The sequence below is a fragment of the Brienomyrus brachyistius genome, chromosome 5, assembly GCF_023856365.1.
Source record: "Brienomyrus brachyistius isolate T26 chromosome 5, BBRACH_0.4, whole genome shotgun sequence".
Taxonomy (NCBI): domain Eukaryota; kingdom Metazoa; phylum Chordata; class Actinopteri; order Osteoglossiformes; family Mormyridae; genus Brienomyrus; species Brienomyrus brachyistius.
The window spans coordinates 26129848-26156680 of NC_064537.1; the positions used below are offsets into that span (position 1 = coordinate 26129848).

The 26833-nt window shown below is 42.6% G+C and overlaps 1 protein-coding gene across 1 annotated transcript; it reads right to left on the bottom strand.

Moving 5' to 3' along the window:
- Positions 1-5056: 5056 nt before the first annotated feature.
- LOC125742406 (actin, cytoplasmic 1) lies at positions 5057-8722 on the bottom strand. The gene is made up of 6 exons (XM_049014396.1): positions 8569-8722; positions 7146-7275; positions 6808-7047; positions 6068-6506; positions 5805-5986; positions 5057-5709 (listed from the first exon to the last, which is right to left on the bottom strand). Exons 2-6 carry the CDS (start codon positions 7266-7268, stop codon positions 5566-5568), a joined length of 1128 nt encoding a protein of 375 aa, XP_048870353.1. The 5' UTR covers positions 7269-7275; positions 8569-8722; the 3' UTR covers positions 5057-5565.
- Positions 8723-26833: the final 18111 nt, after the last annotated feature.

Sequence of the window (26833 nt, forward strand, 5' to 3'; positions counted from 1 at the left end):
TACGTAGGCTCATTTCATATGTGGAAAAAGAGCGAATCTAGCCGATATCAATGAGGGTAATAGATGGCTAAATAAAAAGAATTAACCGTAGCAGGTGTCTGGAGTTAACAGGCATTTTTGTGTGGACACGTTGCTTGAATTTTGAAAAAATTGTAGTAGAATACTGCTGGGCGGAACTAGCATTCGTTTGGCATTAGAAAATGACAGCATTTGCTAGAATTTATCAAATAAAGGGAAACTGCGACACCTCTGTCGAACACCAGTTTTTTAATGAATTGAACAAGTAACTATCAGAAAAAAATTATATGGATTACACCGATGCTAAAATATTTTGCTTTATTCTGATTTACAAATATCTTAATAGTCACCCTCCCCTCCCCTGACCTTTTTTGTAGGTAGGGTAAAATTCCAGTGGCATTCCCTTACTGTAACTGAACACTGTGCCTTTATTGCACTTGTCATTTACATGAGGTTATTCAAGCTGAATTATAATAGCTGACAAAGATAACTGCCGTACAATATTCCCTTTCCATGTTCTGTGATGTCCAGGGACAGTTTTTCTGTAATCATATGGAATCTTCATCTTTCGGGACATGGATGAGGAGAGCACAAAAAGGGGGACATGCTGTGGAAAATCAAGCCCTTGTTTGAGGACATCATTCTAGCCTGCACCTCACATTTGGAATGTGGAATATGAGTTTGTGATGCCAGATTCTGAGATTGGGTACATGTGGAACTTTTGTGTATATGAGGGCCGGAATACTATGACATAATGAAATTGACAGAGATATGACTGTCATGGCAATGATGGTCTACCCCATGTTTGGCAGGGGGTAGGTACAAACTACACACGGATCATTGTTATACAAGTTCCACACTTTTTGAAGATCCATACAGTGCATGCCATCTTGCACGTGGGACAATTCCACACACTCAAAAGGGCTTCCCAAAAGCAGTCTGGTGTCCTGCCAAGAAATGCTCAGAGGGGCTCAATGCACTGAATGGGAATCTCCTCTTTGTCAAATTAATGGACACCAGAGAGGTGGTGATGTGCTCCACCATGGACAAAGCTTACGGTGGTGACATGGTGAAGAGGAGGGTGAAAGGGGAAGGTGTACAGCAATCAAGAATGATAACAAAAATATGGGAGTCATGGACATCTCACATGCCCTCAATCAAATTTTTTTTTTCCATTTCTTGGACATTTCCATTGTAAATAGTTATATAACGTACAAGGAACTGGCTGAAACACAAGGGCTCCATGTCATCCCATAGAAAGAGTTCTGAGAAAATCATACATCTTATATTAGAGTTGGCAAAGTTGAATGCCCCGCCATGTCCTTCAGAGCTCCACAGAAGTAGTGACACTTGCTATCCATACTATTATGCTGGAAGTAGCTCATCAGACCGAAGAAACTGCAAATTCTGTAGAAAGGTATGAAATAAAGACCCCAGTGTTTTGCACTGTCAGGTATCGTTGTGTCTGCTGCTAATGTGGCAGTATGACTATTTTAAGTACCTGTGCCTTTAAATGGGCGGGCCGATTTGTATTGTAATTCGTGGTAGCGCCCTATAAAAATGGCAGTGGTTGGCTGGGGGTCGAACGCTGGCAAGGTTCTTCCGGTTACCTGACTTCGTGGTAAAGATCTGCATACGACGGATTTATTGGAGGCGGCTGTTTGGTAGGTGGCAGCGGGTACGTTTTATTCCATTCTGTTTCGGCTCACTTGTACTCAACCGGTGGGTGCACGTTGCTGCGGGTAAATGGTGGGGCTGGCGACTTGTAATGGGCTTGTGTAAAATCGCCCGTAAGTTCGCTCTAGGTTCGTGATTGTGGGTTTTAATTAACTTGTTTTGCCTGGCGCCATCCTTTGCAGGCAACGTGGAGGGAGTTTATCCGGCTGGTTGGAGATCACTACGCCATTAAGCATTGCTGCTCTGCCTGCTTTTACAGCTGCGGTCTGGATTGCCTGTCCTGCAGTTGCTGCTGCTTTGCCTCTTTGCCTCTGCTCTTGTTTTCTTTCCTTTTTTTGTATTCTGAATGTGGGGATTGGTAGTCTTTTATTCCTTGCTTAATTGCGAGGATTAATTGTTTAAAGTGAGGGATTTTATTTTGTGTGTTTTAAGATTCTTTGGGGTTGGGATGCCATAAGGGAGGAAGGGAACTTTGTGGTGGCATGTTGTATTGCGTGTATGCATGGGAATTGTAGTGTTTTGTTTCAGGATGCCATCTGTTTTAACTGTTTAACCTCCTACCCTGTGTGGACCAGCCCCGAGGTTTTATCTTGTCGTGTGGATGGTGTTTTTAATTTTGCTGTAATAAAAGATTGTAAGTGGAGTCACGTCTCTTGCTGCCGTGTATAACGGACCTGAGTACCTTTCTCTTGGAGTTTCATTTAGCTTAGGAACTATTTCCCTGGGCGCAATTCCCAGGGTGGCGTAGTCGGTGTCTTAAGGGGTGGTTCCCCTGAACTCTGAGCCCAGCGCTGCGACACTAACACTGGCACACCAAGGGACTGTACCGTTGAATTCTATTGAATTGCATGCTGAATATATTTTTATTCATTTTTTTGTATTTTGCATACATGCACTGCTCAAAAAAATTAAAGGAACACTTTGAAAACACATCAGATATCAATGGAGAAAAAAATCATGCTGGATATCTATATTGATCTAGACTGGGTAATGTGTTAGGAATGAAAGGATGCCACATCATTTGATGGAAATGAAATTATCAACCTACAGAGGGCTGAATTCAAAGACACCCCGAAAATCAAAGTGAAACATGACGTGGCAAGCTAGCCCATTTTGCTGAAATTTCATTACAGTAACTCAGAATCATACTCAGTAGTTTGTACGGCCCCCACGTGGTTGTGTGCATGCCTGACAATGTCGGGGCATGGTCCTAATGAGACCACGGATGGTGTCCTGGGGGATCTCCTCTCAGATCTGGACCAGGGTATCACTGAGCTTCTGGACAGTCTGAGGTGCAACCTGGTGGCATCGGATGGACGAAACATAATGTCCCAGAGGTGTTCTATTGGATTTAGGTCAGGCGAGCGTGGGGGGCAGTCAATGGTATCAATTCCTTCATCCTCCAGGAACTGCCTACATGCTCTTGCTACATGAGGCCGGGCATTGTCATGCATCAGGAGAAACCCAAAACCCACCGCACCAGCATAGGGTCTGACAATGGGTCCAAAGATTTCATTCCGATACCTAATGGCAGTCGAGTTGTCGTTGTCTAGTCTGTAGAGGTCTGTGCGTCCCTCCATGGATATGCCTTACAAGACCATCACTGACCCACCACCAAACCGGTCATGCTGAACAATGATACAGGCAGCATAATGTTCTCCATTGCTTCTCCAGACCCTTTCACGCCTGTCACATGGTCAGGGTGAACCTGCTCTCATCTGTGAAAAGCACAGGGTGCCAGTGGCAGACCTGCAAATTCTGGTATTCTATGGCAAATGGAGGAGTTGGACTACCCGTACGACCTCTGTAGGATCCAGGTATCGCCTCATGCTAGTAGTGACACTAACCGTCACCAAATACAAAACTAATGAAAAAACCATCAGAAAAGATGAGAGAAAAATGTCAGTGGCCTCCACCTGTTAAACCATTCCTGTTTTGGGGGTCGTCTCATTGTTGCCCCTCTAGTTCACCTGCTGATAATTTCATTAACACCAAAGCAGCTGAAACTGATTAACAACCCCCTCTGCTACTTAACTGAACAGATCAATATCCTAGAAGTTTAATAGACTTGATGTTATACTCTGATTAAAAAGTGTTCAAGGTTTTGAGCAGTGTATTTTAGTTATATATTCTGCAAGGTTTTTTTTTTTTTTTTTTTACGTGTGTGACTAATAAAACTGTATTCTGAATGTTTTTCTTTCACAAGTATACAAAAATGATTCCAATAAGACTTCTTACAAATTAAGTTAAATTCTGCATTTTGGAGTCTTATGCCATTTTTTATAATTTATTGCTCCATTTATATTGAAATATGTATCAAGGCCACAAGATGTGTCATACTGCCGGAAGTTGCAATGCTTGTTCGAGGCCGTCGTGTTTTTAAGTTCTTTCTGGACACTCCAAAAGGAGCCATTTGGACATATCTGTTCAGTCTTTAATTCCCAATAGAGTTTATATCCTTGTTTGGGTGAATGATCCCTACAGGAGCATTGATCCAAATGGAATTCAAATTATGGAATACACTCTATTGAGTAATGTACTCCATAAAATTCTTTCGAAGTAAAAAATAAGCTAGTTTTTTGCCATTTGCTCCCCATAGACAAAGGTAATCTGACCAACACTTTTTTCATTACCTCAAGACTTCTACTTGATGGCTTGACATAGTAATTGCTTAATCATTTAGTAATTATTTAAATTTAGGTGGAAATACTGGAAAAATGGCTCAAAAGGTCAACAGGTTAAATAAAATTATCCAAAAAGTCTGCAGATTTAATAACCATTATGTTTGCAAGTTAAAAGGTGATGCTCATGTTTATGAGCAGTTGTGTATTATGCATTATTTGGAGACTTACTGTAAAGATTCACATTAGTCAATTTGTGATGTGGTATTTTCAAAGGCCTGGCATGCTGTACATCCAAAGGTGAATCAATCCAGAAATACCTAGGATTTCAGCTTTCAGCGACACTCATTGACATGTGTTGCATTTATTTTGTCATATAGCATTATTTTGACCTCAATAATCAGGGTGTGGCTGTCCCTTGCCATTCCAACCCAATTTTATTTCCATGCAGACAGGAGTTCTCATGTTCATATGCAGTGTATCCTGGCATTGACTAACCAATGGTAATGTGAACTCTACTATGCAGTGCATGTTTAGTTATGGGCCCTGCCCTACCCCAAGAAACTAAGCTGCACAGTAGCCATTATCAAAAGATACTTCAATATTTCCAGTTGTAATTGAGCAGAAGTGAAAGAAAGCACTTTAAGGTAGCTTTAAGCAGAAACAGTTTGAGGGGTAAGTAGCTATCTACAGAATGTTGAGGGGTGTAAATGCATAAGATTAAACATTTTGAAAAGGTGCATTTTTAAGATGTGTGCACTTTATTGAATTTTAGTCAGTGTACAAGTAGGCTCCACCAAGTCTGGCACTGCCACTTTCCACAAGTTTGTTGAAGGTGGATGTAAACCTTTGTTTGAAAGTTAAAGCGCCTGCATAACAAACCAGACCATGAATTTAAGGCTGAGAAGTACAAAAACCCAGACGTTTTGTTTTTTTCTGGTTATATAATTTACATAAGCAATACATCAAAATTAAGTATGTGCTCCCATCTCTACAGGGCAGCCTTCATAGAGGCAAACAACTTCTGGACAATGCATTCAACACTTGGAATGACAAAAATGCATGGTTTTTAAGTCCTCAGAGGCATTGTAGACCTTTCAGGGATGCTTATTTGCCAAACCTTGCCAACACCTTCACCATTCCAGTTTTTAAATCCTGAGTCAAGCGCCAAAAATAAGCCATGCCAATTTGTCGTTTCTGGTTTTTCTCTGCACAATTGGAGTCGGTGTGTGAAGTGGTAACAGTCCATTTAGAAACATTTGCGGTGGACGATGGAAGGTCCAGACTCATCATACTCCTGCTTGCTGATCCACATCTGCTGGAAGGTAGACAGGGAAGCCAGGATGGAGCCTCCAATCCAGACAGAGTATTTACGCTCAGGTGGGGCAATGATCTGAAAGAGCAGAACCGGTGAGCATTATAAAACACTGCTTGAATATCAGAACACTGAAGAGGGCTAAAAGCATACACATGTAAATGACTACCAACCTTGATCTTCATTGTGCTAGGAGCAAGGGATGTGATCTCCTTCTGCATCCTGTCTGCAATGCCAGGGTACATGGTCGTACCACCAGACAGTACAGTGTTGGCATACAGGTCTTTACGGATGTCGACATCACACTTCATGATGGAGTTGAAAGTGGTTTCATGGATACCACAGGACTCCATACCTGTGGAACAGAATCACATTAAGTTCTTGCCATCACATAATGGAAACAAGACTTGCATCTGTGCCTTCAAAAAGTATTTACCCAGGAATGAGGGCTGGAACAGGGCCTCGGGACATCTGAACCTCTCATTGCCAATGGTGATGACCTGACCATCAGGCAGTTCATAGCTCTTCTCCAGAGAGGAGGAGGAAGCAGCTGTGCCCATCTCCTGCTCAAAGTCAAGGGCAACATAGCACAGCTTCTCCTTGATGTCACGGACAATTTCTCTTTCGGCCGTGGTGGTGAAGCTGTAGCCCCTCTCGGTCAGGATCTTCATGAGGTAGTCAGTCAGGTCACGGCCAGCCAGGTCCAGACGTAGGATGGCATGGGGCAGAGCGTAACCCTCGTAGATGGGCACAGTGTGTGTGACACCATCACCAGAGTCCATCACAATACCAGTGGTACGACCAGAGGCATACAGGGACAGCACAGCCTGGATGGCGACATACATGGCTGGGGTGTTGAAGGTCTCGAACATGATCTGCAAGTACACAGAAGAGATCATCAGGACATATCCTGAGCTACAAACAACGCATGCATTTCACACCTGAAGGGTTATATAGGTTATTCAGATGCACAACACAACATTCCTTAATATGAGTGCAGGATGAAAACAGCACACAGTCAAAAAGGAGGGAAAACCTGCAGCTTCCAGCAAGAGTGGAGAAATTCAGTGATGAAGAGAATAACTCCTATGATTTTGGAAGAAATGAAAGAAATGAAACCTCACATACAAGTGTTCAACAGGATTATATCTGAAGTCAAAATGAAAGTCAACTAACCTGCGTCATCTTCTCCCTGTTGGCTTTGGGGTTCAGAGGTGCCTCAGTGAGCAGGACAGGGTGCTCCTCTGGGGCAACACGCAGCTCATTGTAGAAGGTGTGGTGCCAGATCTTCTCCATGTCATCCCAGTTGGTGACAATGCCATGCTCAATTGGGTACTTCAGGGTCAGGATGCCCCTCTTGCTCTGGGCTTCATCACCAACATAGCTGTCTTTCTGTCCCATACCAACCATCACACCCTGAGAAAGAGCACAATGTTAACATCAAGCACATTCTATGCCAGGCATTCAGAACATTTTTTTAAAAAGTACAAAATACACAATTGTGGGTTATATACCTGATGCCTTGGGCGACCAACAATGGATGGGAAGACAGCACGTGGAGCATCATCACCAGCAAATCCAGCTTTGCACATACCAGAGCCATTGTCAACAACCAGTGCAGCAATTTCGTCTTCCATTGTTAAACTAGGAGGAGGGGAGAGGAAAAAAAAGGCGTTAAAATTCAAAAGTTAAGCTACGCCTCCCGGTCACCATGTGACAGAACCATTTCCTGTCTTCTCATTTAGCCGCCAGGGGGAGCGCTGGCGCTGCAGACGAGACAAAGGAAGCCCCACTACATTCTCTACCATAAAAGGAAATGGTTTGAGCCGCTTTGCATCTGCCGGCAGCGTGGCCCTTGGCCAGAGAGAAAAAGGCTGAGCCACAACGAATAGATCTGACGTTAGGGAGTGGCCGTGGCATTGCTCAAGAGCTTACGCTCAAGTTCATCGATTCCCCTTGAATTGGACTTGGGGAGGCATGCCCGTTTAAACAAGCAGTTAGTAGGCGTCACCTTCCTCTATGCATCCGATACCTACCGATACCGAGTCTAGGTTCTGCAATCGCCTTCTATCCAACACTGAAGTTCATTAAAACCTCACATTCCCGAAAGGTAACCTAATAGGCGTTTCCGAATGGGTGAAAAAAAAGCAATGCATAGCAATCGTGTTCATTTCACTCCCATTTCGGACATCTACAGTCTCAGCCAAAGAGTTAGAAGATCTGGGTACGTTTTCCAGATGCTGAAACACGCCTAAAAGACCATGAGCTTACAGATCAGGAAAGGAGACGGCGTGTCCATTTCAGCAATTAAGTGAATGGCGCAGTAGAGACCAAAATGATTATCCTACGCATTTCTCAACTCGGTAGCCTTTAACGTTTTCTACGACAATGAGAGGGATTAATAAAGTGACACAACAGGTTAAGTTTTACAAATATGCATATCTGATTAAAAAGCCAACTGAAAGAGAACGCATTTCCATTTATATCTATATTAAGTGCCTTAATTAGGTTGGTCACACCCTTCAACAACCCAGATGAAGCCGGCTTCATTTCGGCCGTTTCATTTAAATCCACCACTTAAATAAAAAAAAGAGCACCACGTAAGATTTCCAACATTAATGTAAACGGAAGCAAACCGGCTCCTGAGCTGCCTTCAGATGTAGGTTCAGAACAATGGAAGTTAACGATACGGTCAAGGTTACCGTAAAATTACCATTGGTATTGTGCATATTTAATATCCATGTAACAAACAACAAAAAAACACACCCTTATAATTCCATTCATATTTACTGCATAAAGTCGAGTACACGCCGCAACATTACTGTAACCATAAGTTTACATATATTTAAATATCATTTGAAACATTAAGAATTACATACATTGGATTGAGATATTCAATATCAAATAAAATAGGGGAAAATTTGTTAAAACACTTACCTAGCGTGGAGGTGACTTTACCAATCAGATAAAGAAAACCAGACAGGTCTTTCCCGCACTAGCTGCGTTTGGAGAAGCCCGAAGTAAAGCTACGGGTGCGGGGCGCACAGTTTTATTGCCGGTGCCCTGCCCGGCTCTAGCCATATAAGGTAAACTTTCGGCACCGCGCGATCGGATTGGACGGCCGTCATGGACCCCGCGAGCTGCGTGCGCATTGCTGCACCTCGTTGTCTCTTGCAACACGAGAAAGGAGGGTAGGGGAGGGCGAGAAATGGCGAAGTATTCAATGCAAAGTGAAAGAAACAGCGACAAATAACTTATTCACCCCGGCGATCTTTGCAGTATAGTACTTAAGTAATATATAGTTTTATTTCACCGTCTGTGGCAGGTAGCCAGGAGCATATCTGCTTGGGAATCGCTTGCTTTCTACCAGCTCCTTTTATGATGAGCATACATAGATTTATGTAGCTACAGATGCATACATCTATATATAACAATATTTACATAAGCCATATATACAGAACATGCATTTCCAATAATTAGGATATTACGAAAAGACTGGCATACGGAAGCTGGCATATCATGCGTTCCAGCCACGAAGAATGCATGGCCAGAAGTTGCATAAATGTGCACAAGTGTACATATGATTGGCAGTGTGTTTAATTACAAAAATTGGCTACATGTTGGGGACGCAACCCGCGCCTCCAGGAGTCTATAATCTTACATGGAATAGTCCACTTAAGATAAATATTTACAAACGACCCCTACCAGTGTCGTTATTATTATTATCATTTTTAAATTTTAAAAGGAGGCACCCCCGTGTAGCAAAAATATGTTTGCTTTATATTTTTCATCCACATCACACTGATTTGGATAAGTAATGTAGTTACAGGAGTCATGATGTGACACACAGTTTTTGTGAAAATTAAAAAACGTTCTCCCTGTTCATTACTAAATTTATACTATAAACTATAAATGACGCACACAAATGTTTGATCTATTCGAAACGTTGAATTGTATATAATATTATTTTGGTTGTTAGCTGCCATCGAAAGTAGCAAACCGGCAAACGTCAACTTTCTGGCTGGGAGGGCGTGGCACCTGGGTTAAAAAAATGTCAGTAGTCGGTTCATTCATTGCGGCAGTCAAGTTATCAGCCGAGCAAAGTTTGCTGTCATGATATGGGCTGCTCTTTCGATGCTTTTCGGCCACATTTTGAACGTTTCCAGTTTACTAATCCAAGCTTCTCAGGACGTCACGGATTTAAAAGTTGTCCTTTAAGACATATCCTTTGGTGTGAATTAATTCTTTATTTCAATGATTGCGTTATAAAATTATACATATATAATTCGGTGGAATCATTTTTGCGCGTTAAGGATCCTTAGGATCAATGTTAGTTAAAGATGGGCATTACTGCACAAAACATTCTTTGTCTTAGCTGCTAATATTAAAGATTGGTGATCAAGGATCAAGTCTGCTGTTGTTCTCTTAGTAACAGCATGTTTCATATTAAGGAACTGGATGCCTGAGGTTCCAGTTCTATATAGGTAAATGTTGTTGACGGGTTTTAAAGGACACCTTATGTAAATGTTTCAGTCAAATAACCTGCATGCATAATTGTGTTAAGCAAGTTGTTTTAAGGTCTAGGAACTTACATGGGAAATCAGTGTATATTTTTAAGTCATTTTAAAACTGCTAAAGCATTAATCAAATGTCCATACTGATTAACACTATGGGGTCACTGTGAGCTTGGAACTTATCCCAGGAAGTACAGGGCACAAGGCAGTGGACACCCTGAACACGATGCCAGTCCATCCCAAGGTGCGCACGCACACACACACACAAACACACCACACTCACACGCACACAGTGGGTAATATAATGACACCAGTTCACCTAACCTCATGTTTTTAGACTACTGGGGAAACGTGAGCATCCAAAGGAAACCCATAAAACACATGCAGAACACACAAACCCTGCGGACATTCTGGTTATCTCTAGCTGCTTGCTGTTTAGGCCAGTGGAGTGATCACTCTCTTTGGAACTGTCAGGTTTATTTTGACTGAATAGTGCTGAGCAGGCCATGAGGAAGTCTTGAATCTCTTGTTCTTTGCCTCCCTAAAAGGTCACCATTTTAAGTTCTAATCCGTTTTACAGTCTTGCAGATTGGGCAATTTGAAGAGCGGATGTGTGTCAATCTTTAATAATGTACAGCCAGAGCTTTGGTTGCTCTGACTGCAGTGGGTGTAGGTGACAGGTATCGTGTGGCGTAAGATTTTCACAAAGGTGTTTGCTCATGCCATCGTAATAGTCCTTTTATATAAAGGGCAACGTTTTTTAGATTACTGCACTGATGACCTATCCTGGTGGTTTCGTGTTATTGACAGGTAATCCTTCAGTATGGGGTTTAGATAACTTACATTTGTGTGTGTAGAGTCTGCATGATCTCCCTGTGTTGTGCATGTTTCCTCCTGCAGTTCATTCAATAAAGGTATTCATTCAAGGCATGCATCTTTGTGTTTTGCCTGGTGTATGGGTGCATGTGCCCTGTGATGGACTGCCTTTCAGGACAAGGTCTTCCCCAACCTTGTGCCCTTTGTTACCTGGGATGACATACAGGCCCTGTGTTGAAGAACAGATGGATGTGTAGAGATCTTCATTACCCATTGTTGACCAAAAAGAAGGCTTTATGTACAAGATTTATTTATAATCTTAAAATTAATAAATTCATGCTCTTGTTGTCAATATACTAAATATTCACACCTTATAATGTGAAATCTTTCAGTTACAACTCTCAGTTACCTATTTTAACTATTAATTAATGCAACTTTGTCTATAAATATGCTGCATTTGGTTTATTTGGTTTCATATAACAGTCCACCCCTTTTTCATAAATAGTTCTTTTTCTTTATTTTTTTATGAAGCGGATGGTCAAAATTATAATGGACGTATCAGAGTACTTTCTGCTTCAAATGAGCCCCTTGAAAGTTGTTCTAGCAAAGATGGTTACATTCTGTCCATTACATGAATATCTTTGGCATTTGTAACTTAAGTAGTTACATGTATACAATTGACTTACATTAAGTTAATGAGTTATGGCATGCATTGTAGTATTTTGCGTACTATTCTATTGCCGTGCCCATGAAGAGGACTTGAAGAATTAAAAAAATTTTCCCTCAGTTTCATGAAAATCTTTTGACCTGCTGCTCAGTATGACTGACTTTGTCTAAAGTATTTCTTAAATGTAGCCTCATTGTCATCACACTCTCCTTCCTCTTTGTAGCACAAAAGTGCCATATATGTGCCTATATATGGCTTTCAAGGATTCACAGTGTGTGGAAAGGCTACTGTTAACACATACACCTCTTGAGTTCTGATGTCCATTCCTCTTGCATCATGTTGGAAGCCACTTTTGGATTTGGGCCGTCACCATTGGCCTGAGATTTGTGTGACTGTCAGCACAAGAGGATCTAATTTATCTTAACTGTTATATGACACCAAAGAAACATCGAAAGGTATGTTTGTGCAGTTTACTGCTGGCAGATCAGCAGAGATGAGTGATGGCTCTACATTAATACCCCATAGTGACAGTACATACTGACCACACTAAATCAGCTGAGAAAATATATAAAACTGATAACCAGCTTATATGGATTCAAATAACTGACTGGAAGTATTCTTATAGAATTGTAAAATATATATATTTCTTATTAAAAAATATTTCATAACTATGATTAGAGTGGCTTGGGTCATTTATGGCTACGTCCTTTGTAAAAAACAAAAATCTCCATACGTCATTACATTTAAATGTAGGCTTATTTGGTCATGTGGTTTTCGCTTTGTGGATTCTGTTTCTCTTCCCTCGCTGTATGTTGTCCCCATGGTCATGGTTTAGGTGGATATCTTCTAACCACTTACCCTGGTCAGGGGAGGCCTGGAGCCTATCCCAGGGAGCAGACGGCCCAAGGCTGGGGTACACCCTGGACGGGATGCCAGTCCATCAGCGGGCCCAAAGGCTGGGGTACACCCTGGACAGGATGCCAGTCCACCTCAGGGCACAAGGCTGGGGTACACTCTGGACGGGATGCCAGTCCATCAGCGTGCCCAAGGCTGGGGTACACCCTGGACAAGATGCCAGTCCATCAGCGGGCCCAAGGCTGGGGTACACCCTGGACGGGATGCCAGTCCATCAGCGGGCCCAAAGGCTGGGGTACACCCTGGACAGGATGCCAGTCCACCTCAGGGCACAAGGCTGGGGTACACTCTGGACGGGATGCCAGTCCATCAGCGGGCCCAAGGCTGGGGTACACCCTGGACAGGATGCCAGTCCATCAGCGGGCCCAAAGGCTGGGGTACACCCTGGACGGGATGCCAGTTCACCTCAGGGCACAAGGCTGGGGTACACCCTGGACAGGATGCCAGTCCATCAGCGGGCCCAAAGGCTGGGGTACACCCTGGACGGGATGCCAGTTCACCTTAGGGCACAAGGCTGGGGTACACCCTGGACAGGATGCCAGTCCACCTCAGGGCACAAGGCTGGGGTACACCCTGGACGGGATGCCAGTCCATCAGCGGGCCCAAGGCTGGGGTACACCCTGGACGGGATGCCAGTCCATCAGCGGGCCCAAGGCTGGGGTACACCCTGGACGGGATGCCAGTCCATCAGCGGGCCCAAGGCTGGGGTACACCCTGGACAGGATGCCAGTCCATCAGCGGGCCCAAGGCTGGGGTACACCCTGGACGGGATGCCAGTCCATCAGCGGGCCCAAGGCTGGGGTACACCCTGGAAGGGATGCCAGTCCATTACACACATGGTCATGCACTATAGGCTATTTAGAGAACCTAATTAACCTAACTGCATGTTTTCAGACTGTGGGTGGAAACTGGAATGCCAAGAGACTTTGGATGGATGTAAAACTACTCTCACACAGAGCGGAAGCCAGATTCAAATCCACAACCCTGGAGGTGTGATGCAGCAGTTCCACCCTTGGGATTCCGTCCACATTGTTTCCAATACTTTCCAATTCCACATTGTTTCCAATACTTCTTGGGATGGGATCCAGGCTTATGCTATATTGTATTTTTACATCAATCTATATTTCTTATAAATTAACACAATTTTTGCCAAATACATTTGGAAACAAGTGTAAAGGACAGCTTTCTGTTCTGTTTCAAAAATGCTTCAATGGATATTTGATGATGAGTAGGGCCAGGGCTATTCCCAGATTTATATTCACCACTCTCTTGCATAGTTACCCTAAACGTTTTTGGCTCTGCATTACAAACTCATGTTATTGAACCACATACCTCTTCTGTCGGGTTGCACTATTTGTAGCTCATTAGTCGTTGTTTCTGTTTTTGAGTGCGTGCTTGCACACTGTACACTGCGGCTATTCGATGACAGCATCTAGCCAAGATCCTTCCCAAGATGGGTCATTACAATTTATGTCTCCACATTGCCTAACACAGGAGTACCAACAGCTACCGGCCCCTTTGGCTGCTGTGCTGGTTTATAATGCAGGAGTGAATAACAGTCGACCCAAAGACACTTAGATAAATCGCTTGAGCATGCTGCAGAGGATTTTGCATACTTCGTATTGCAAAACTATAGGTGTTCTATAAATAAGAAGTGGCCATCATGTTACATCGCTGAAGCACCGAACTGGCAGCCATAATGTTACGAAAGAGGAAGTTAATACCTTTTTTTTTTTTTACAGGAATTTGGCAGCGTATTGGAGTAACTTGTTTTAGCATAGCTTAGATTGTGCAGCGCATAACGTTAAAATGTGTCACATATATACTCAAGAGAGGAAACTCTTGATCTTTGGAGTACAAATCAATGCCCTAAATATCCCTTCAATACTGTTAATACTTTAGTACATTTTAAACCTTACAATCTGCAATGTAATATTAGTATGAGCAAGTGTAAGCAAACATAGCTAATTACATGCTTTTACCTCTGAGAGGTGTTTGACGGAGCATTCCATAACCCTCTTAACTTCCTCGTTAGCAGTGAAGCTGACACAGATCATTGTTACAAACAAACCTATTTTCCCAGTAGCCAAATAAGGGCATTTTCAGCCAGACACAGGCGTTCGAACAGGAACTGCATTTCTTTGAGCTGACATAGGAAGTTGCTCACAGATAGCTGAGCCCCAGGGGAAACACTAGGCTAAAACATGTATGTTCAGTTAGCTCCCCTTATCATACTTGTTGAAAAAGCTGCAGAATATTCATTTTTTGCCACCTGACAAATTAGTGAGGAAAATCACAGTCTGGATGTACTTGTACAAACTAATGCAAAGGAGATCTCAGACATAATATGTATCATATGTAAAGTGATCATCTTACCTCAGGCCAGTACTATATCCATGAAGGTTTAAAACCGCAGACCTGAAATCGAACACATCCAAGTCAATTTACCAACAAGCCACATAACCACCCTATTTATTGGCTATCCTCTTTTCTGGACATAAGGGTTCCATTTCTCCATAAACCAGCCATTGATTGATTGTGAGTTGCAGAACCTGCATGCCCTGAGGGTAGGGTGTGTTTACTTAAATCATGGATTGTTCAGGGATTCAAATATGACCACAGGTCAGGGGCCTGAGGCAAGACTTAATTAAACAAAACAAAAAAATCCATTCTGTAACACGTGAGTAGTTACAGAAATCAAAAGCCAGGGTCTGCTATGTCACTGCAGAATGCAAAGCTGGGAGGGGTCAGGTGACCTAATCCCAGGAAGGACATAGGCAGTGGATAAAGGGGGCGGGGTTTATTTCATAACTATATATAACTGACTATTTTATGAGTTTTATGGTGAAGTAATGCAGTGCGCACCTGCTCCTCTGTGTTCAGCACTGGCACATTTTTCACCATGGCTTAGACATTATTACTGCCATAGACGTGCCAGGTTTGCAATGGGCAAAAATAAGGACACATAGGAAAGTATGAATGTGACTCAGGGAGCCACATTTAAAGTGGAACATGAGCACCGTTTGAATAATAGATGCTCTTCTCCAGTTCATATTCATATTCAGAGGTTTGCTCCTTATCAGTCTTTCCTTAATGGCTTTGGATTGTCAGCTTTTGTTCTGTTAGCTAAGGGGTGCCTCGCCCACTCGCTTAACCTCTCCCACCATAAATGGAAATCTATCAGAATGTCACTTGCAAGCAATGTCAAGAATGCGAGAGCCCTGTCACATGGGCCTTTCTCAAGGAAATCAGACTGAAACTCTCTGGATGGGTAAATGAAATGAAAAATACAGTGGGGAAGATTCTCACTTCTGTTTTGTTACAGAAAATGGCCTTGGCGTGTTTCCTTATCCTCTCACAACCCGTTTGTTTTCATGCATGAGATACCTGTAGTGACTTACATTTTACAGCACAGAGACAAGCTATCTAACGTTAGCTATCAGCAGCAGTCAGTTTATTACTTCAAGGTTAGAAAGAAAAATGTATAATTCAGCATTCCAGCACATTAAAAGGTTACATATCTTTACAGAATTTTTGCTAACAATTACATGACTTTTTATTCCTTTATTTATTTTTTACCAGAGATCTAAAAGCAGCAAATCCATCCATCTATCCATGTTGTTTATCCAGTCAGAGCAACACTGGACACTGAACCCTCCTCTATGAAAATAATTAAAACGTATCTGTGTATAAACAAGTATATACCTTTTTGTATAATATGTATGTATGTCAGCAGTCGAAATTAAAGTATAATGTACACATTATGTCTGGGCATGAGCTATAACATGCAGACTCTTACTGAGATAAAATAAAGGAAGGCCACTAGTTCATACACATATCTTTCTAGATATTTCTCATACTTGTACATACATACAATGTACATAAACATGATCTTAGATTCTGTTTATCACCACCACTTCCAGACTTCGCTCTCGCCTGCACACTCTCTCTCCACACAGCAAACCCATCCTTAGAACGAACTGCACAGGGCGGAGCTCTGCCTCATGTCTTGTGTTGCCTCCATATATGGGAAAGGAAAGCAGGTACTGATTGCCAAACTTAGTCATCAAAGCCATCCACTGGCTGCTCAGTCAGCATCTGATTTCCTCTCATGTCAGCGCAGTGTTTCTCTGTTTTCTTCTCTCTTTTTTCTCCTTCTGTACCGTGTGCATGACAGCAGAGAGGAGCAGCCTGGCCTCTTTAACCGTTTGTGTCCCGTTTCACGCCCCTGCCTTCGTGAAGCACACAGGCCTCAAAACGCTGTTTCCTGGGACCTTGTGTAGATTGTTTCAAGCAAACTAATGGCCTGCTAATTAGCTGTAATCCCCTGAAACGACACACCCAGCCTATGAAACTCTGGTATGTCATAGATTGGCACAGTTCCTATGGTGACATCACTGCTTACGCTTAACCCGTCATATTAAATTTGAAACATCTGAATCCTAGCAGTTACCCTGCATCAAAAAGACACACTTGCCTGCAATTTGTGGCGAAACAGCAAAAAATCGGAGTAGTTGTCTGGGCTTGTGTGTGCATCTCAGGAATGTTAATTGACACACTCAGCATCAGCATGCAGCACAAAAAAAAAACTCACAAAATATACCAGATCTCTAAACATATTATACCTGGTGGGTTGATGGAGCAACCGAATCTCCAATAAATCAATAATAATTAATATGACTGTTATCAAAGTGGGGATATGAAAAGGGGAAGGAATTTACTTTCTCTTATTTGGATGATATGTAAGCCAAGACCAGCAAACCCTTGTCACTTTAAATGTTTCTGGCAGCGGGTTCCGCTTCACAATACTTCCTCTTTTCTAGTATTTCTCAAGAATGTTTTTCTCCTGCGAGTGGAGTGCAATTCCCTGGTCCTTGTGTCAATTAGCACAAGCTTAAGCTTTGTCTTACGAACTGCCCCATCGGCAGTAATTGCGCCACTAATCTGAAAGTAAGTTTGCTGCCGTAGAGTTTATTAAGCTTGCAGACTGTTTGAATGTGCACAGTGCACCACCCCCCCCCATGCAAAATCCCTGCCCCGCTCTACGTCACCTTCCTTGTCATCAACAAAATCCTAGAGCTGTAATCGTAGTGCACATAATGAAAACCCATAGAAATCAGTATAATCACATCATCGTAATACATTCAGACACACAATAAACAAGCAATTAGGCTGTGCCTACTTATATCTCCATGAATTTGAGCAACCAAGTATTCACAGTTCCCATCCCCCATGGTTCTTCCTGTCACTCCCTGAACCGGGAGGAATCCAGAGTTTTAACTCACACGCTATAAAAACAAGTAGAAAGTGCACAGGGAGAACGGTGGAGGGGTGAAGGTGTGTGAGGGTATCTGGCAATCATGTGCTTCATGAAGTACACCTGGACAGGAGGGGTTAACCCTCACATCACAGAAGCTCCTCAATCTGTTAAATAAAAAAAACCTAAAACATTCCAGATAATGTCCATCATTTTCGTTAGTCCCTAAGTCATTTCTGAATACTATATCTTACATAGTCCTTCTCTTCCAAGTTATACTTTAACATGATACTATGAACATTCAAAAGCAGTAAACAGAGGATTTAAAAATCCTAAAATGTGAAAACACTTTGCAACATTTAACCTGATTTTTGGGCAGAGTGGAAGACATATCACTGAAATGATAAAGAAAGCGATACACTAAATGATCCTGATTTCCTGATGAAAAACAGGCAAGGAAGTATTCTGTAAAGTGCTGAGAGTCATGCCCTAAAAAGGTAATTCAAGGCCCAGGAGCAGGAGGAAGGGAGGAGGGCTCTGTCAGGACACTTTATGGCAGGTGTCAATGCAGGTAACCAATAAACCGATTGTAAAGCCAAACCAGACAATACAAACACTGAGTGCTTATTTTATTATAGACCAACAGAACCAGTGAGAGCCTATTCTTCCTGTTGACAGAGTCCAGTGTCAGCAACAGGTAAGCTCGTATCTACTGATAAACCTGACAGCCGTTGCCTAAATAAGGCAAGGTTGAAGGTCTTCAAGTATCTGCAATCCAAGGAATGCCAGTGGGTCAGAGTATGAGCTTCTCTGGGACTTTTCCCCTCCCCTGCAATGCAGGAAGACAAGAATGCATGTGGTAGATAAGGCCGAGAAATTAACTAACCCTAACTGACTGTGCCACAAACACCAACCGTTCACTCCCTTCGCATGAGTAAGCTTTTGTTTGCAGCTGTTGCATAACTGACTTAAGTGTTGTTACCCTTACTGGGATGAAAGAAATGCTGTAAATTGATTGGTTAATAACATTTAAGAGGTTGTTTGGTATGTACACGTTTGCCCAAGGAGTGTTTCCTGTTTCCAAAATAGCAACGCGGGGATAAATGTCAGTTTTAGAGAGCCTGGGAAAGAATAGCAGTTATACCTAAAAATCGACAGCATCCATCCATCCATCCATTTTCCAAACCGCTTATCCTACTGGGTCGCGGGGGGTCCGGAGCCTATCCCGGAGGCAATGGGCACGAGGCAGGGAACAACCCAGGATGGGGGGCCAGCCCATCGCAGGGCACATTCACACACCATTCACTCACACATGCACACCTATGGGCAATTTAGTAACTCCAATTAGCCTCAGCATGTCTTTGGACTGTGGGGGGAAACCGGAGTACCCGGAGGAAACCCCACGACGACATGGGGAGAACATGCAAACTCCACACACATGTGACCCAGGCGGAGACTCGAACCTGGGTCCCAGAGGTGTGAGGCAACAGTGCTAACCACTGCACCACCATGCCGCCCCAATCGACAGCATGTGTATGAAATTTACTGGCATTTAGAGAAAAAAAAAAAAACGAATCAGCCATGCTGGATGATTCAAGGTCTTGAACTGGGGGGATTAACAATGCCTTTCCTTTAGTGCAAAAACACCGCAGAGCTGCAATGGCTTTCCCATGTAGCAAAGGTGCCGTTGCTAGGAAATGACTTTGCAAACCGACAGAATTGTGGGGTGCATTAGGGTGGCCTTGAGAAAACTGGATCCTCATTGGTCCAAATGCTGCCATGTGCTCAAGGAGTGAAGGCTGGGAAAAGTAGTGGGGAACTAACCAATATAAGACTACAGAATGTAAATCATAATAAAACATGTTCATGTCTACTTCCTTTCTATTAATTAAGGTGCAGGGGTACACAGCTGTACTTCATAAAACAGTTTCTTCTGGGTCAGATTTTATAAAACGTCTCCTTAGCAATGCACTCCACCTTAAACATTTTCAGCAGTAACAGTCTTCCTTGCACAGAGGGCAGGGCCAAATTCTATTGACATCCATTCTATTGACACCCCTCCCCCCCCCCCCCACATAAAGCCTGGTATCAAGACAGATTGATTCTACATCTTAAAGAGATGAAGATTCCTCTGAATTTGAAACCACAAAAAAATTTTTTTATTGAAAACTACTGACATACTCTTTACCAGATGGATGAAAATATAAAATCCAGTGAATTGTATTAGGCTCAGGGGACATGGCTTCTTCTGAATAAATAAATATTCTGTGTACATTGGTAATTGGTCTATTATTATTATGATCACTCCAGAGACTATAGTATGGCACGATTTTAATAAAATAAATCCTTGTCATGGTTGTCCTATAGGGCTGCATTTGTATTTGTATCTGAAGCACAATATACTAACATAAATAACAGCAGAATTCACGTGAGCAATGGGGGCCCCAGATTTAGCTGATGCTGACCTGGCTCAGGAGGCAGAGGGCAGAGACAGCTTACAGCTGCAGGGGAACCTGCCTCAGATGGATTATGGAGCTTAAAGTGTGGCCCTTATGAGCCACGTGTCAGTTAGCAGCCCCTCCTACCAGATGGTGTTTGTCTTTTGACTCAAGTACTCAGACGGCTGGAGGTCCCAGCATGTTATTTATCTCTCAAGTTGGTCTGTCCCCCCCCCCAAAAAAAACAGAGAACCCTAGAGGATGAATACCCATATCATTGTAAGGTCATCATTGCTCCCATCCATCCATCCATTTTCCAAACCGCTTATCCTACTGGGTCGGGGGCGTCAGAGCCTATCCTGGAAGCAACGGGCACGAGGCAGGGAACAACCCAGGATGGGGGGCCAGCCCATCACAGGGCACACTCACACACCATTCACTCACACATGCACTCCTACGGGCAATTTAGCAAGTCCAATTAGCCTCAGCATGTTTTTGGACTGTGGGGGGAAACCGGAGTACCCAGAGGAAACCCCATGACGACATGGGGAGAACATGCGAACTCCACACACATGTGACCCAGGCGGAGACTCGAACCTGGGTCCCAGAGGTATGAGGCAACAGTGCTAACCACTGCACCACCATACCACCCCCATTGTTCCCATATAAGGCCATAATCTTTTAAAAAAACCTTAATCACATAAAATAGTGCCATAATTTGAAATTAGGTCAAATATTTAACAATTAAATATAAATGTACCCCTTGAGCCAAATCATTTGCAAGGAAGGCATCTGGAACCTGAAGGCGGAACACAGGCTTCCTGGGGAGGGGTCCTGTAGGTGCTGGAACTACTTGCTTGTCTGCCAATGAGTCAACACAATGAAATAATAATATAAATAATATGAACTACAAGGTATCTGGTATCAGAAGATCCTGTCTTGCGTATGTAGGCATAGAGATACACACACACACACACACACACACACACACACACACTTGTATCCATATCTTTGTGGGCCCTCTCTATTAATTTCTTTCGCCATAACCCTAATCCGAACAATGACAACCTTAACTCTAACCCAACCGTAACCTTAAACAGAAGTAACCAAACACAATACAAGTGTATTTTTTTGGTTATTGATGGGTAAGGTTAGGACTTGGTTGGAGTTAAGGTTGTCATGTTTGGATTAGAGTTTTCACCATAGAAATGAATGGAGAGTCCCCACAAAGATACAATTACAAACCTGTGTGTGTCTGTGTGTGTGTGTGTGTATGTAAAAATAACACTGAGTAATTGTTAAAGTATGATGATAATGATCATGATAACGTTACTTGGAATTATTATTCCTTCTTGCACAAGGTAGAATGAACATGAAATTCCACACTGTAGCTGGCATATAACATCTTTATATGACATTTCAAATTTGTTTCCATTAAAAAAAATAATTACTCATTATATATCACAGATGCATATTATTTATATACATAGATGTCATTAGATATTTTAAATGCCCTCAAAGAAGCCTAAATGAATAATGGTATACAATGTATTGGTGCATTTCACTGACTCATCCTGTCTGTCACGTTTGGTTGATGCAGTTACTTCTGGTAGCCAGTAGATGGCATAGGATGCTCTCTATTGCAGACTGAATACACACGCTTACTCGCACATTGCCATTAAACGCATCCCACCATACTTTCACCACAAGTATTATATGTTCGCACTCAATCAATCAACGTTGACATAGGAGACGGTGCACATCACGATGAGCGATGCCCCGCATGACTGTCATTTCCTGGCACTCGTGGGCACCTTCTTGCATGCCCTTCTGTCCCCTCGCGTTTGTCAGACTTCCTCTCAAGACTCGAGTGTTGCCCATCAGTACCCCATTGTTCCAAATATCACATCGTTCGCTCATTCGTCTTTCCCCCTGCTTTCACAAGCACATCTGCCAAAGAGAAACACCTTTGCTGGATTTCTCTCGACCTAAGAATACATCGTTCATTCCATTAATTGATATGATGTCCATTGTAAAAGTGTGCGACACTGAGTGTATCTCATAAGCAGATTATCCCACCTGTGTCAGTGCATCACCCATCACTGAATTCAGGTCTTTCTCTTTACCCAATCATTTATCCTAGAGTAAGTAGGGGATGAAACTGGATTAATATCTCACAGTAAAGTGATATTTGCAGAAAAACAGCAGTACTCACCTGATAATCTATGGTATGGCATAGCATCGAACTACTGTCACAACAATCAAACATTATGTAGGTGTTTTTTTTTTAGAACATGAACACAGAAGTTAATTTTAATATGATCTGAATTATCCCAGGGCCAACAGATTAACACCTCTTTTGGGCCCCAAAGCAAGGCCCTTAACCAATAACATAACTTTGGGTTGAAGAATGGGGGAGTTGAGGCTCCCACCCATTTAAAGGGGTTCAGGGGGTTGTATTGGCTGGTTTTGATTATTGTAAGGATTACACCCCCCCCCATAATCTACACCCATGCCCTTAACCCAAATTGCTCCAGGGGTACTGCACACTGGCTAATCCTGCACTGTGACCCCCAAAAAACTTGCCCCCATCAGTATGTGTGTTTAGGTGTCTCATGGAAAGGAAGATGCTGTAGCTGCACAGAGAATTTCCCCAGGGGCAAAATAAAGCATCACTATTGTATTATTATTCCGTATTCTGCTTCCATTCTTTAATAGCATTTGTTTAACTGCTGTAAAATATTTATTCACTTCACAAGGAAACATAAAACCCATACACGTTTGCTGCCATGCAGCGTCATCGGCAGTATATGTTCTGTGGCTAGCTAGCTTTAAGAAGTACGTGATAAATTTACAAATAGTGTCATTAATTCCCAGCTCAATGCAAATTTGATGTAGATATGGATCCAGTAAGCAACAAAATGCAAATAGCCTAAAAACAGAATCAGAGTGTTTTTGTGTAACATACAGAGCAAGGCTTGTTGGCTGAAGGCTTTTCCTCCAAAGTCATTTGGATATGCAAGAACACAAGGAGGCAGTGATGCTTTGCATCATTATATCTTAGTTTGTTCTGGTTTATTATTTCTAACAAGCAGACAGAATAGTTTGCCTATCTAGCAAAACGGACCAGTCATCAAACAAGTATTTAGAGTATTTATAGTCAATCAGTGCAATAAGAACAGAGAGTCTCTCAATTAATAGAATTTAGTTTGGTTCTGTCTTATTTCTAGCTTTTAATTCTGTTCAATCAGCCATGTTTCCATCACTCAAATTGCCGATAGTATTTATGGCAATAAATTCAGTTTCGCAGTAGCATCTACTTCGAGAAGCGCTTCTTGAAAGTCACACAGGAAGGTGGGTCTTCCTGTGAAAGCAGCCGTATCAAAATAGGCACTAATAACTTGCACTTTAATCTGCTTAAAGCTATTCCTAATACGCATTTAATAAGCACCAGAGCTATGGCGTGCTCAACAACAACTGCATGAAAAGAACAGGCTTGTCTTTTCAGGTTCCTTCAGAGATCAGGACACCTTGGTATGGGATAGAGTTACCTAAAGATGGAAAAAAACATCAACATAAGGAAAAGAGAGAAAATGTTCTGTGTTGCCTATGCAACGGTAACATGTTGATAGCATGCACTCCCGGTCGCCACATCATGAGGTGCCCCTCCCCAGCACCACTCCAATCTGCTCCATAACAACACAACAGAATGAAATTGTCTGTTCAGAGGAGTCTTACTGCACAACACTGTTACACTTAGCTGTTTTTTTTTTGCTCTTCTGGCCTTCCTGTTAACTTTAACAAGTCTGTCCACTCTCCTCTAGCCACTAACCAAAAAGACAGTGTACCACACTGAACTCTTACTGACTGGATGCTTTTGATCGCCACAACATTATCTGTAAAAAATCCCAGGGGACTGGTTGAGATGCTGGAAGTGCCACATGCTTTAGTCACACGTCATTCAAAAGTCTGATGAACTGCTACAGAATAGTATGACACCGGCGGGAAAAGAGGGTGACAATCCGCAGGCGGCTCCAAGAGAATAGGTGGTTTATCCAATCAATGGGCCACATGAGGAAAATCACCAACAGAACAGGAGCACAAGGGGGTTCAAAATAACCTAGAAAACAGAATAAACCTAAAACCATTAACTAATTACACAGTGACTGACTGGGGAAACAAACAAAAGCAGGCCCTTAAATACACTGATACTGAGGACTAACCAACTAATCAACAAGGCCATGGAACAACAAGATACGGGAGAGATAACTTACAATTAACAAGACCTGTGGCCTGCACTATGAAGCGGGGTTACTGGCTTATCGGGGTAACTTGTCAGATTTAAAGTACCACAGTTTAAATGAACTATATATTCGTTCACTTACATTTTGCCCAGACTACCTTAAATCCAACAAGTTACCCCGATAAGCCAGTAATCCCGCTTCCCCGAACCAGGGAACCTAACAAGCACTAAGACAAACACTGAAAAAGACTGAGAACAAGTACAAGCAAAAGCAAAACCAAACAGGGCACAAGCAGGGCTAAAACAGGGAGGCAAAGATAACTAATAAACACCAGACAACAGAAATCCAATAAATACAAACTGGGGAGGGCAGCCTTAAACCCTTGATGGGGGGGGGGGTCACAGTCTATGAGCCCCATACTCAACCCACTGAGCTATGCTGCACCCTGGGGACTAAAGAAGACACACAAGGGTCTATTATAAAGACACAGGAGGGAATACCTGCTGGCCAAATGCGGACTGAACACATAGGACAGAGATGGACTATATGAAAGAGAGGAAGAAAGGTCACGGCGGGGGGGGCATGTTGCAGCCATGTGAAGGAACTGTTTAGAGCAGGTTATTTGCTTTACAGACCAATAATGTGGAAAGATCTTTCATGAGACATCTATACATGTTAATATGCCTCTAGCCTCCATTTAAGAACGTTTAAGAATTACAGAAAACACCAATACACATCGTCTGTTTCTCTAATCATACTTGCAGTACAAGGTTTTGATAAATTTACCACAACGCTGAAAGCCTTTGATATTTTACAGTCTGCTATTTTCTCATTATAGTAATAAGTTAATAATATAGGAATGATAATTGTAAGCAGGCCACAGTAATAAAAAACACATGAGCAAATGAAGAGCAGATCTTCAGATAAACAGATTCATGCACACTGTGTACAATGGTGCGTAACAAAGGTTACAATGAACAGAAAGGGGAAATAGGCAGCACCCATGCAATGCTATATACAAAGCAATCAATCATTATCTGTCTTTTAAAACAATCATCCTTGGCCTGTTTTTCAGTATGGAGAATATCTGATTTCATCATCACTTTATGTATTCAAATGTCATATGAATTAGACGAGCTGCCACATTTAAGCTCAGGATAGAACATGCACAATGATAGAACAAGCTTCCTGGAGCTCAATTTCCATACATTTTGCAAACCTTCCAGTTATATGACATATAGGGTTTAAGGCAGGGAGCTGGGAAGTAGCAAAAATGTGTATTTTCTGGCAGGGAGCTCGGAGGGATCAAAAACGTAAAGCGGCTATGGGTCCCCGAGGACCGGATTGGGAAACTGTGCTCTAGGGACTCAGTAATTAACTTCTTGACCTTGTAGGTCTGTACACCACTCCTCACTCGGGCTTCTTCTCTGCGTATTATTTTAACAGCCGTCTGATCCGGCTCATTATACGAATGCGGTAGAAAAACCCGAGTGCAGCGTGTGCTGCATGCAGACCTTCACGTAGGGAGACTGATATGGACGGCAGGAAACGCGCAGCCATAACAATAAAAGTCCCAACCTTATAAGCCCTGAATTATTTACAGGCGATATAGTTGACCTCCATTTCTCTTTAGCCCTACAAGGGTCCTTACCAGTGGAAAAATGATTTTATATCATGAAATTTATATCAAACAGTGTAGTATTTCCAAAAACGGTCGAGCGGGACCTTCTCTAGTTCAATAAAGGAGCCTATGTGAGACATTAACACGTAATACAATAAGTACATTGAATTTCTTCGATGCAGCGTCTGCTGCTTACATAGAGTAACCTGTTCCTGTTAAAAGGGTCCTGATCTACGAGAGCAGCATGAATCTGAAACACAGGATCTGGAGGCATTTATCTGGGACGCCAAGTCCCTGGGTTCCCAGCGCATTGCACCCTCCCCTCTGCGTCTGCAGGCTTGACCTACATCTGCATGCTCTGCATCTAACCTAGAGCCTTTTTCCTTTCCAAAACCATTTCCACAAAGTGACGTCATTCCGCCTTCTCCCACTCGAGATTACTGTGTTTATTTCAGAGTTTTCTGGGTTGGACAGTCGCCTATCCTGTTTTATCAATACATTGCACCCTATCCTTTCTTCCGTACACACGCGAAAGGATTTAATGGCTGACGGCAATAACGATAAAAAAATATTTGTCTTGGAATGTATGAAAGGATGTGGCAATAACAGATCAAAAGGGGTAATGCTCGCTATCTGACAGGAGGAAATCTGCCTCCCCATTTCTGCTGCTCTTGGTTGGCCAGGATAAATATTTTTACTATCAGAATCACAACAGCTAGCATCCAAGGGC

Coding starts and splice junctions, on each gene's coding strand:
- LOC125742406 (XM_049014396.1), bottom strand. CDS start 7,268: ATGGAAGACGAAATTGCTGCACTGGTTGTTGACAATGGCTCTGGTATG. Junction 7,048..7,145: donor TTGGTCGCCCAAGGCATCAG/GTATATAACCCA, acceptor GCTCTTTCTCAG/GGTGTGATGGTTGGTATGGG. Junction 5,710..5,804: donor CTAGCACAATGAAGATCAAG/GTTGGTAGTCAT, acceptor CTGCTCTTTCAG/ATCATTGCCCCACCTGAGCG.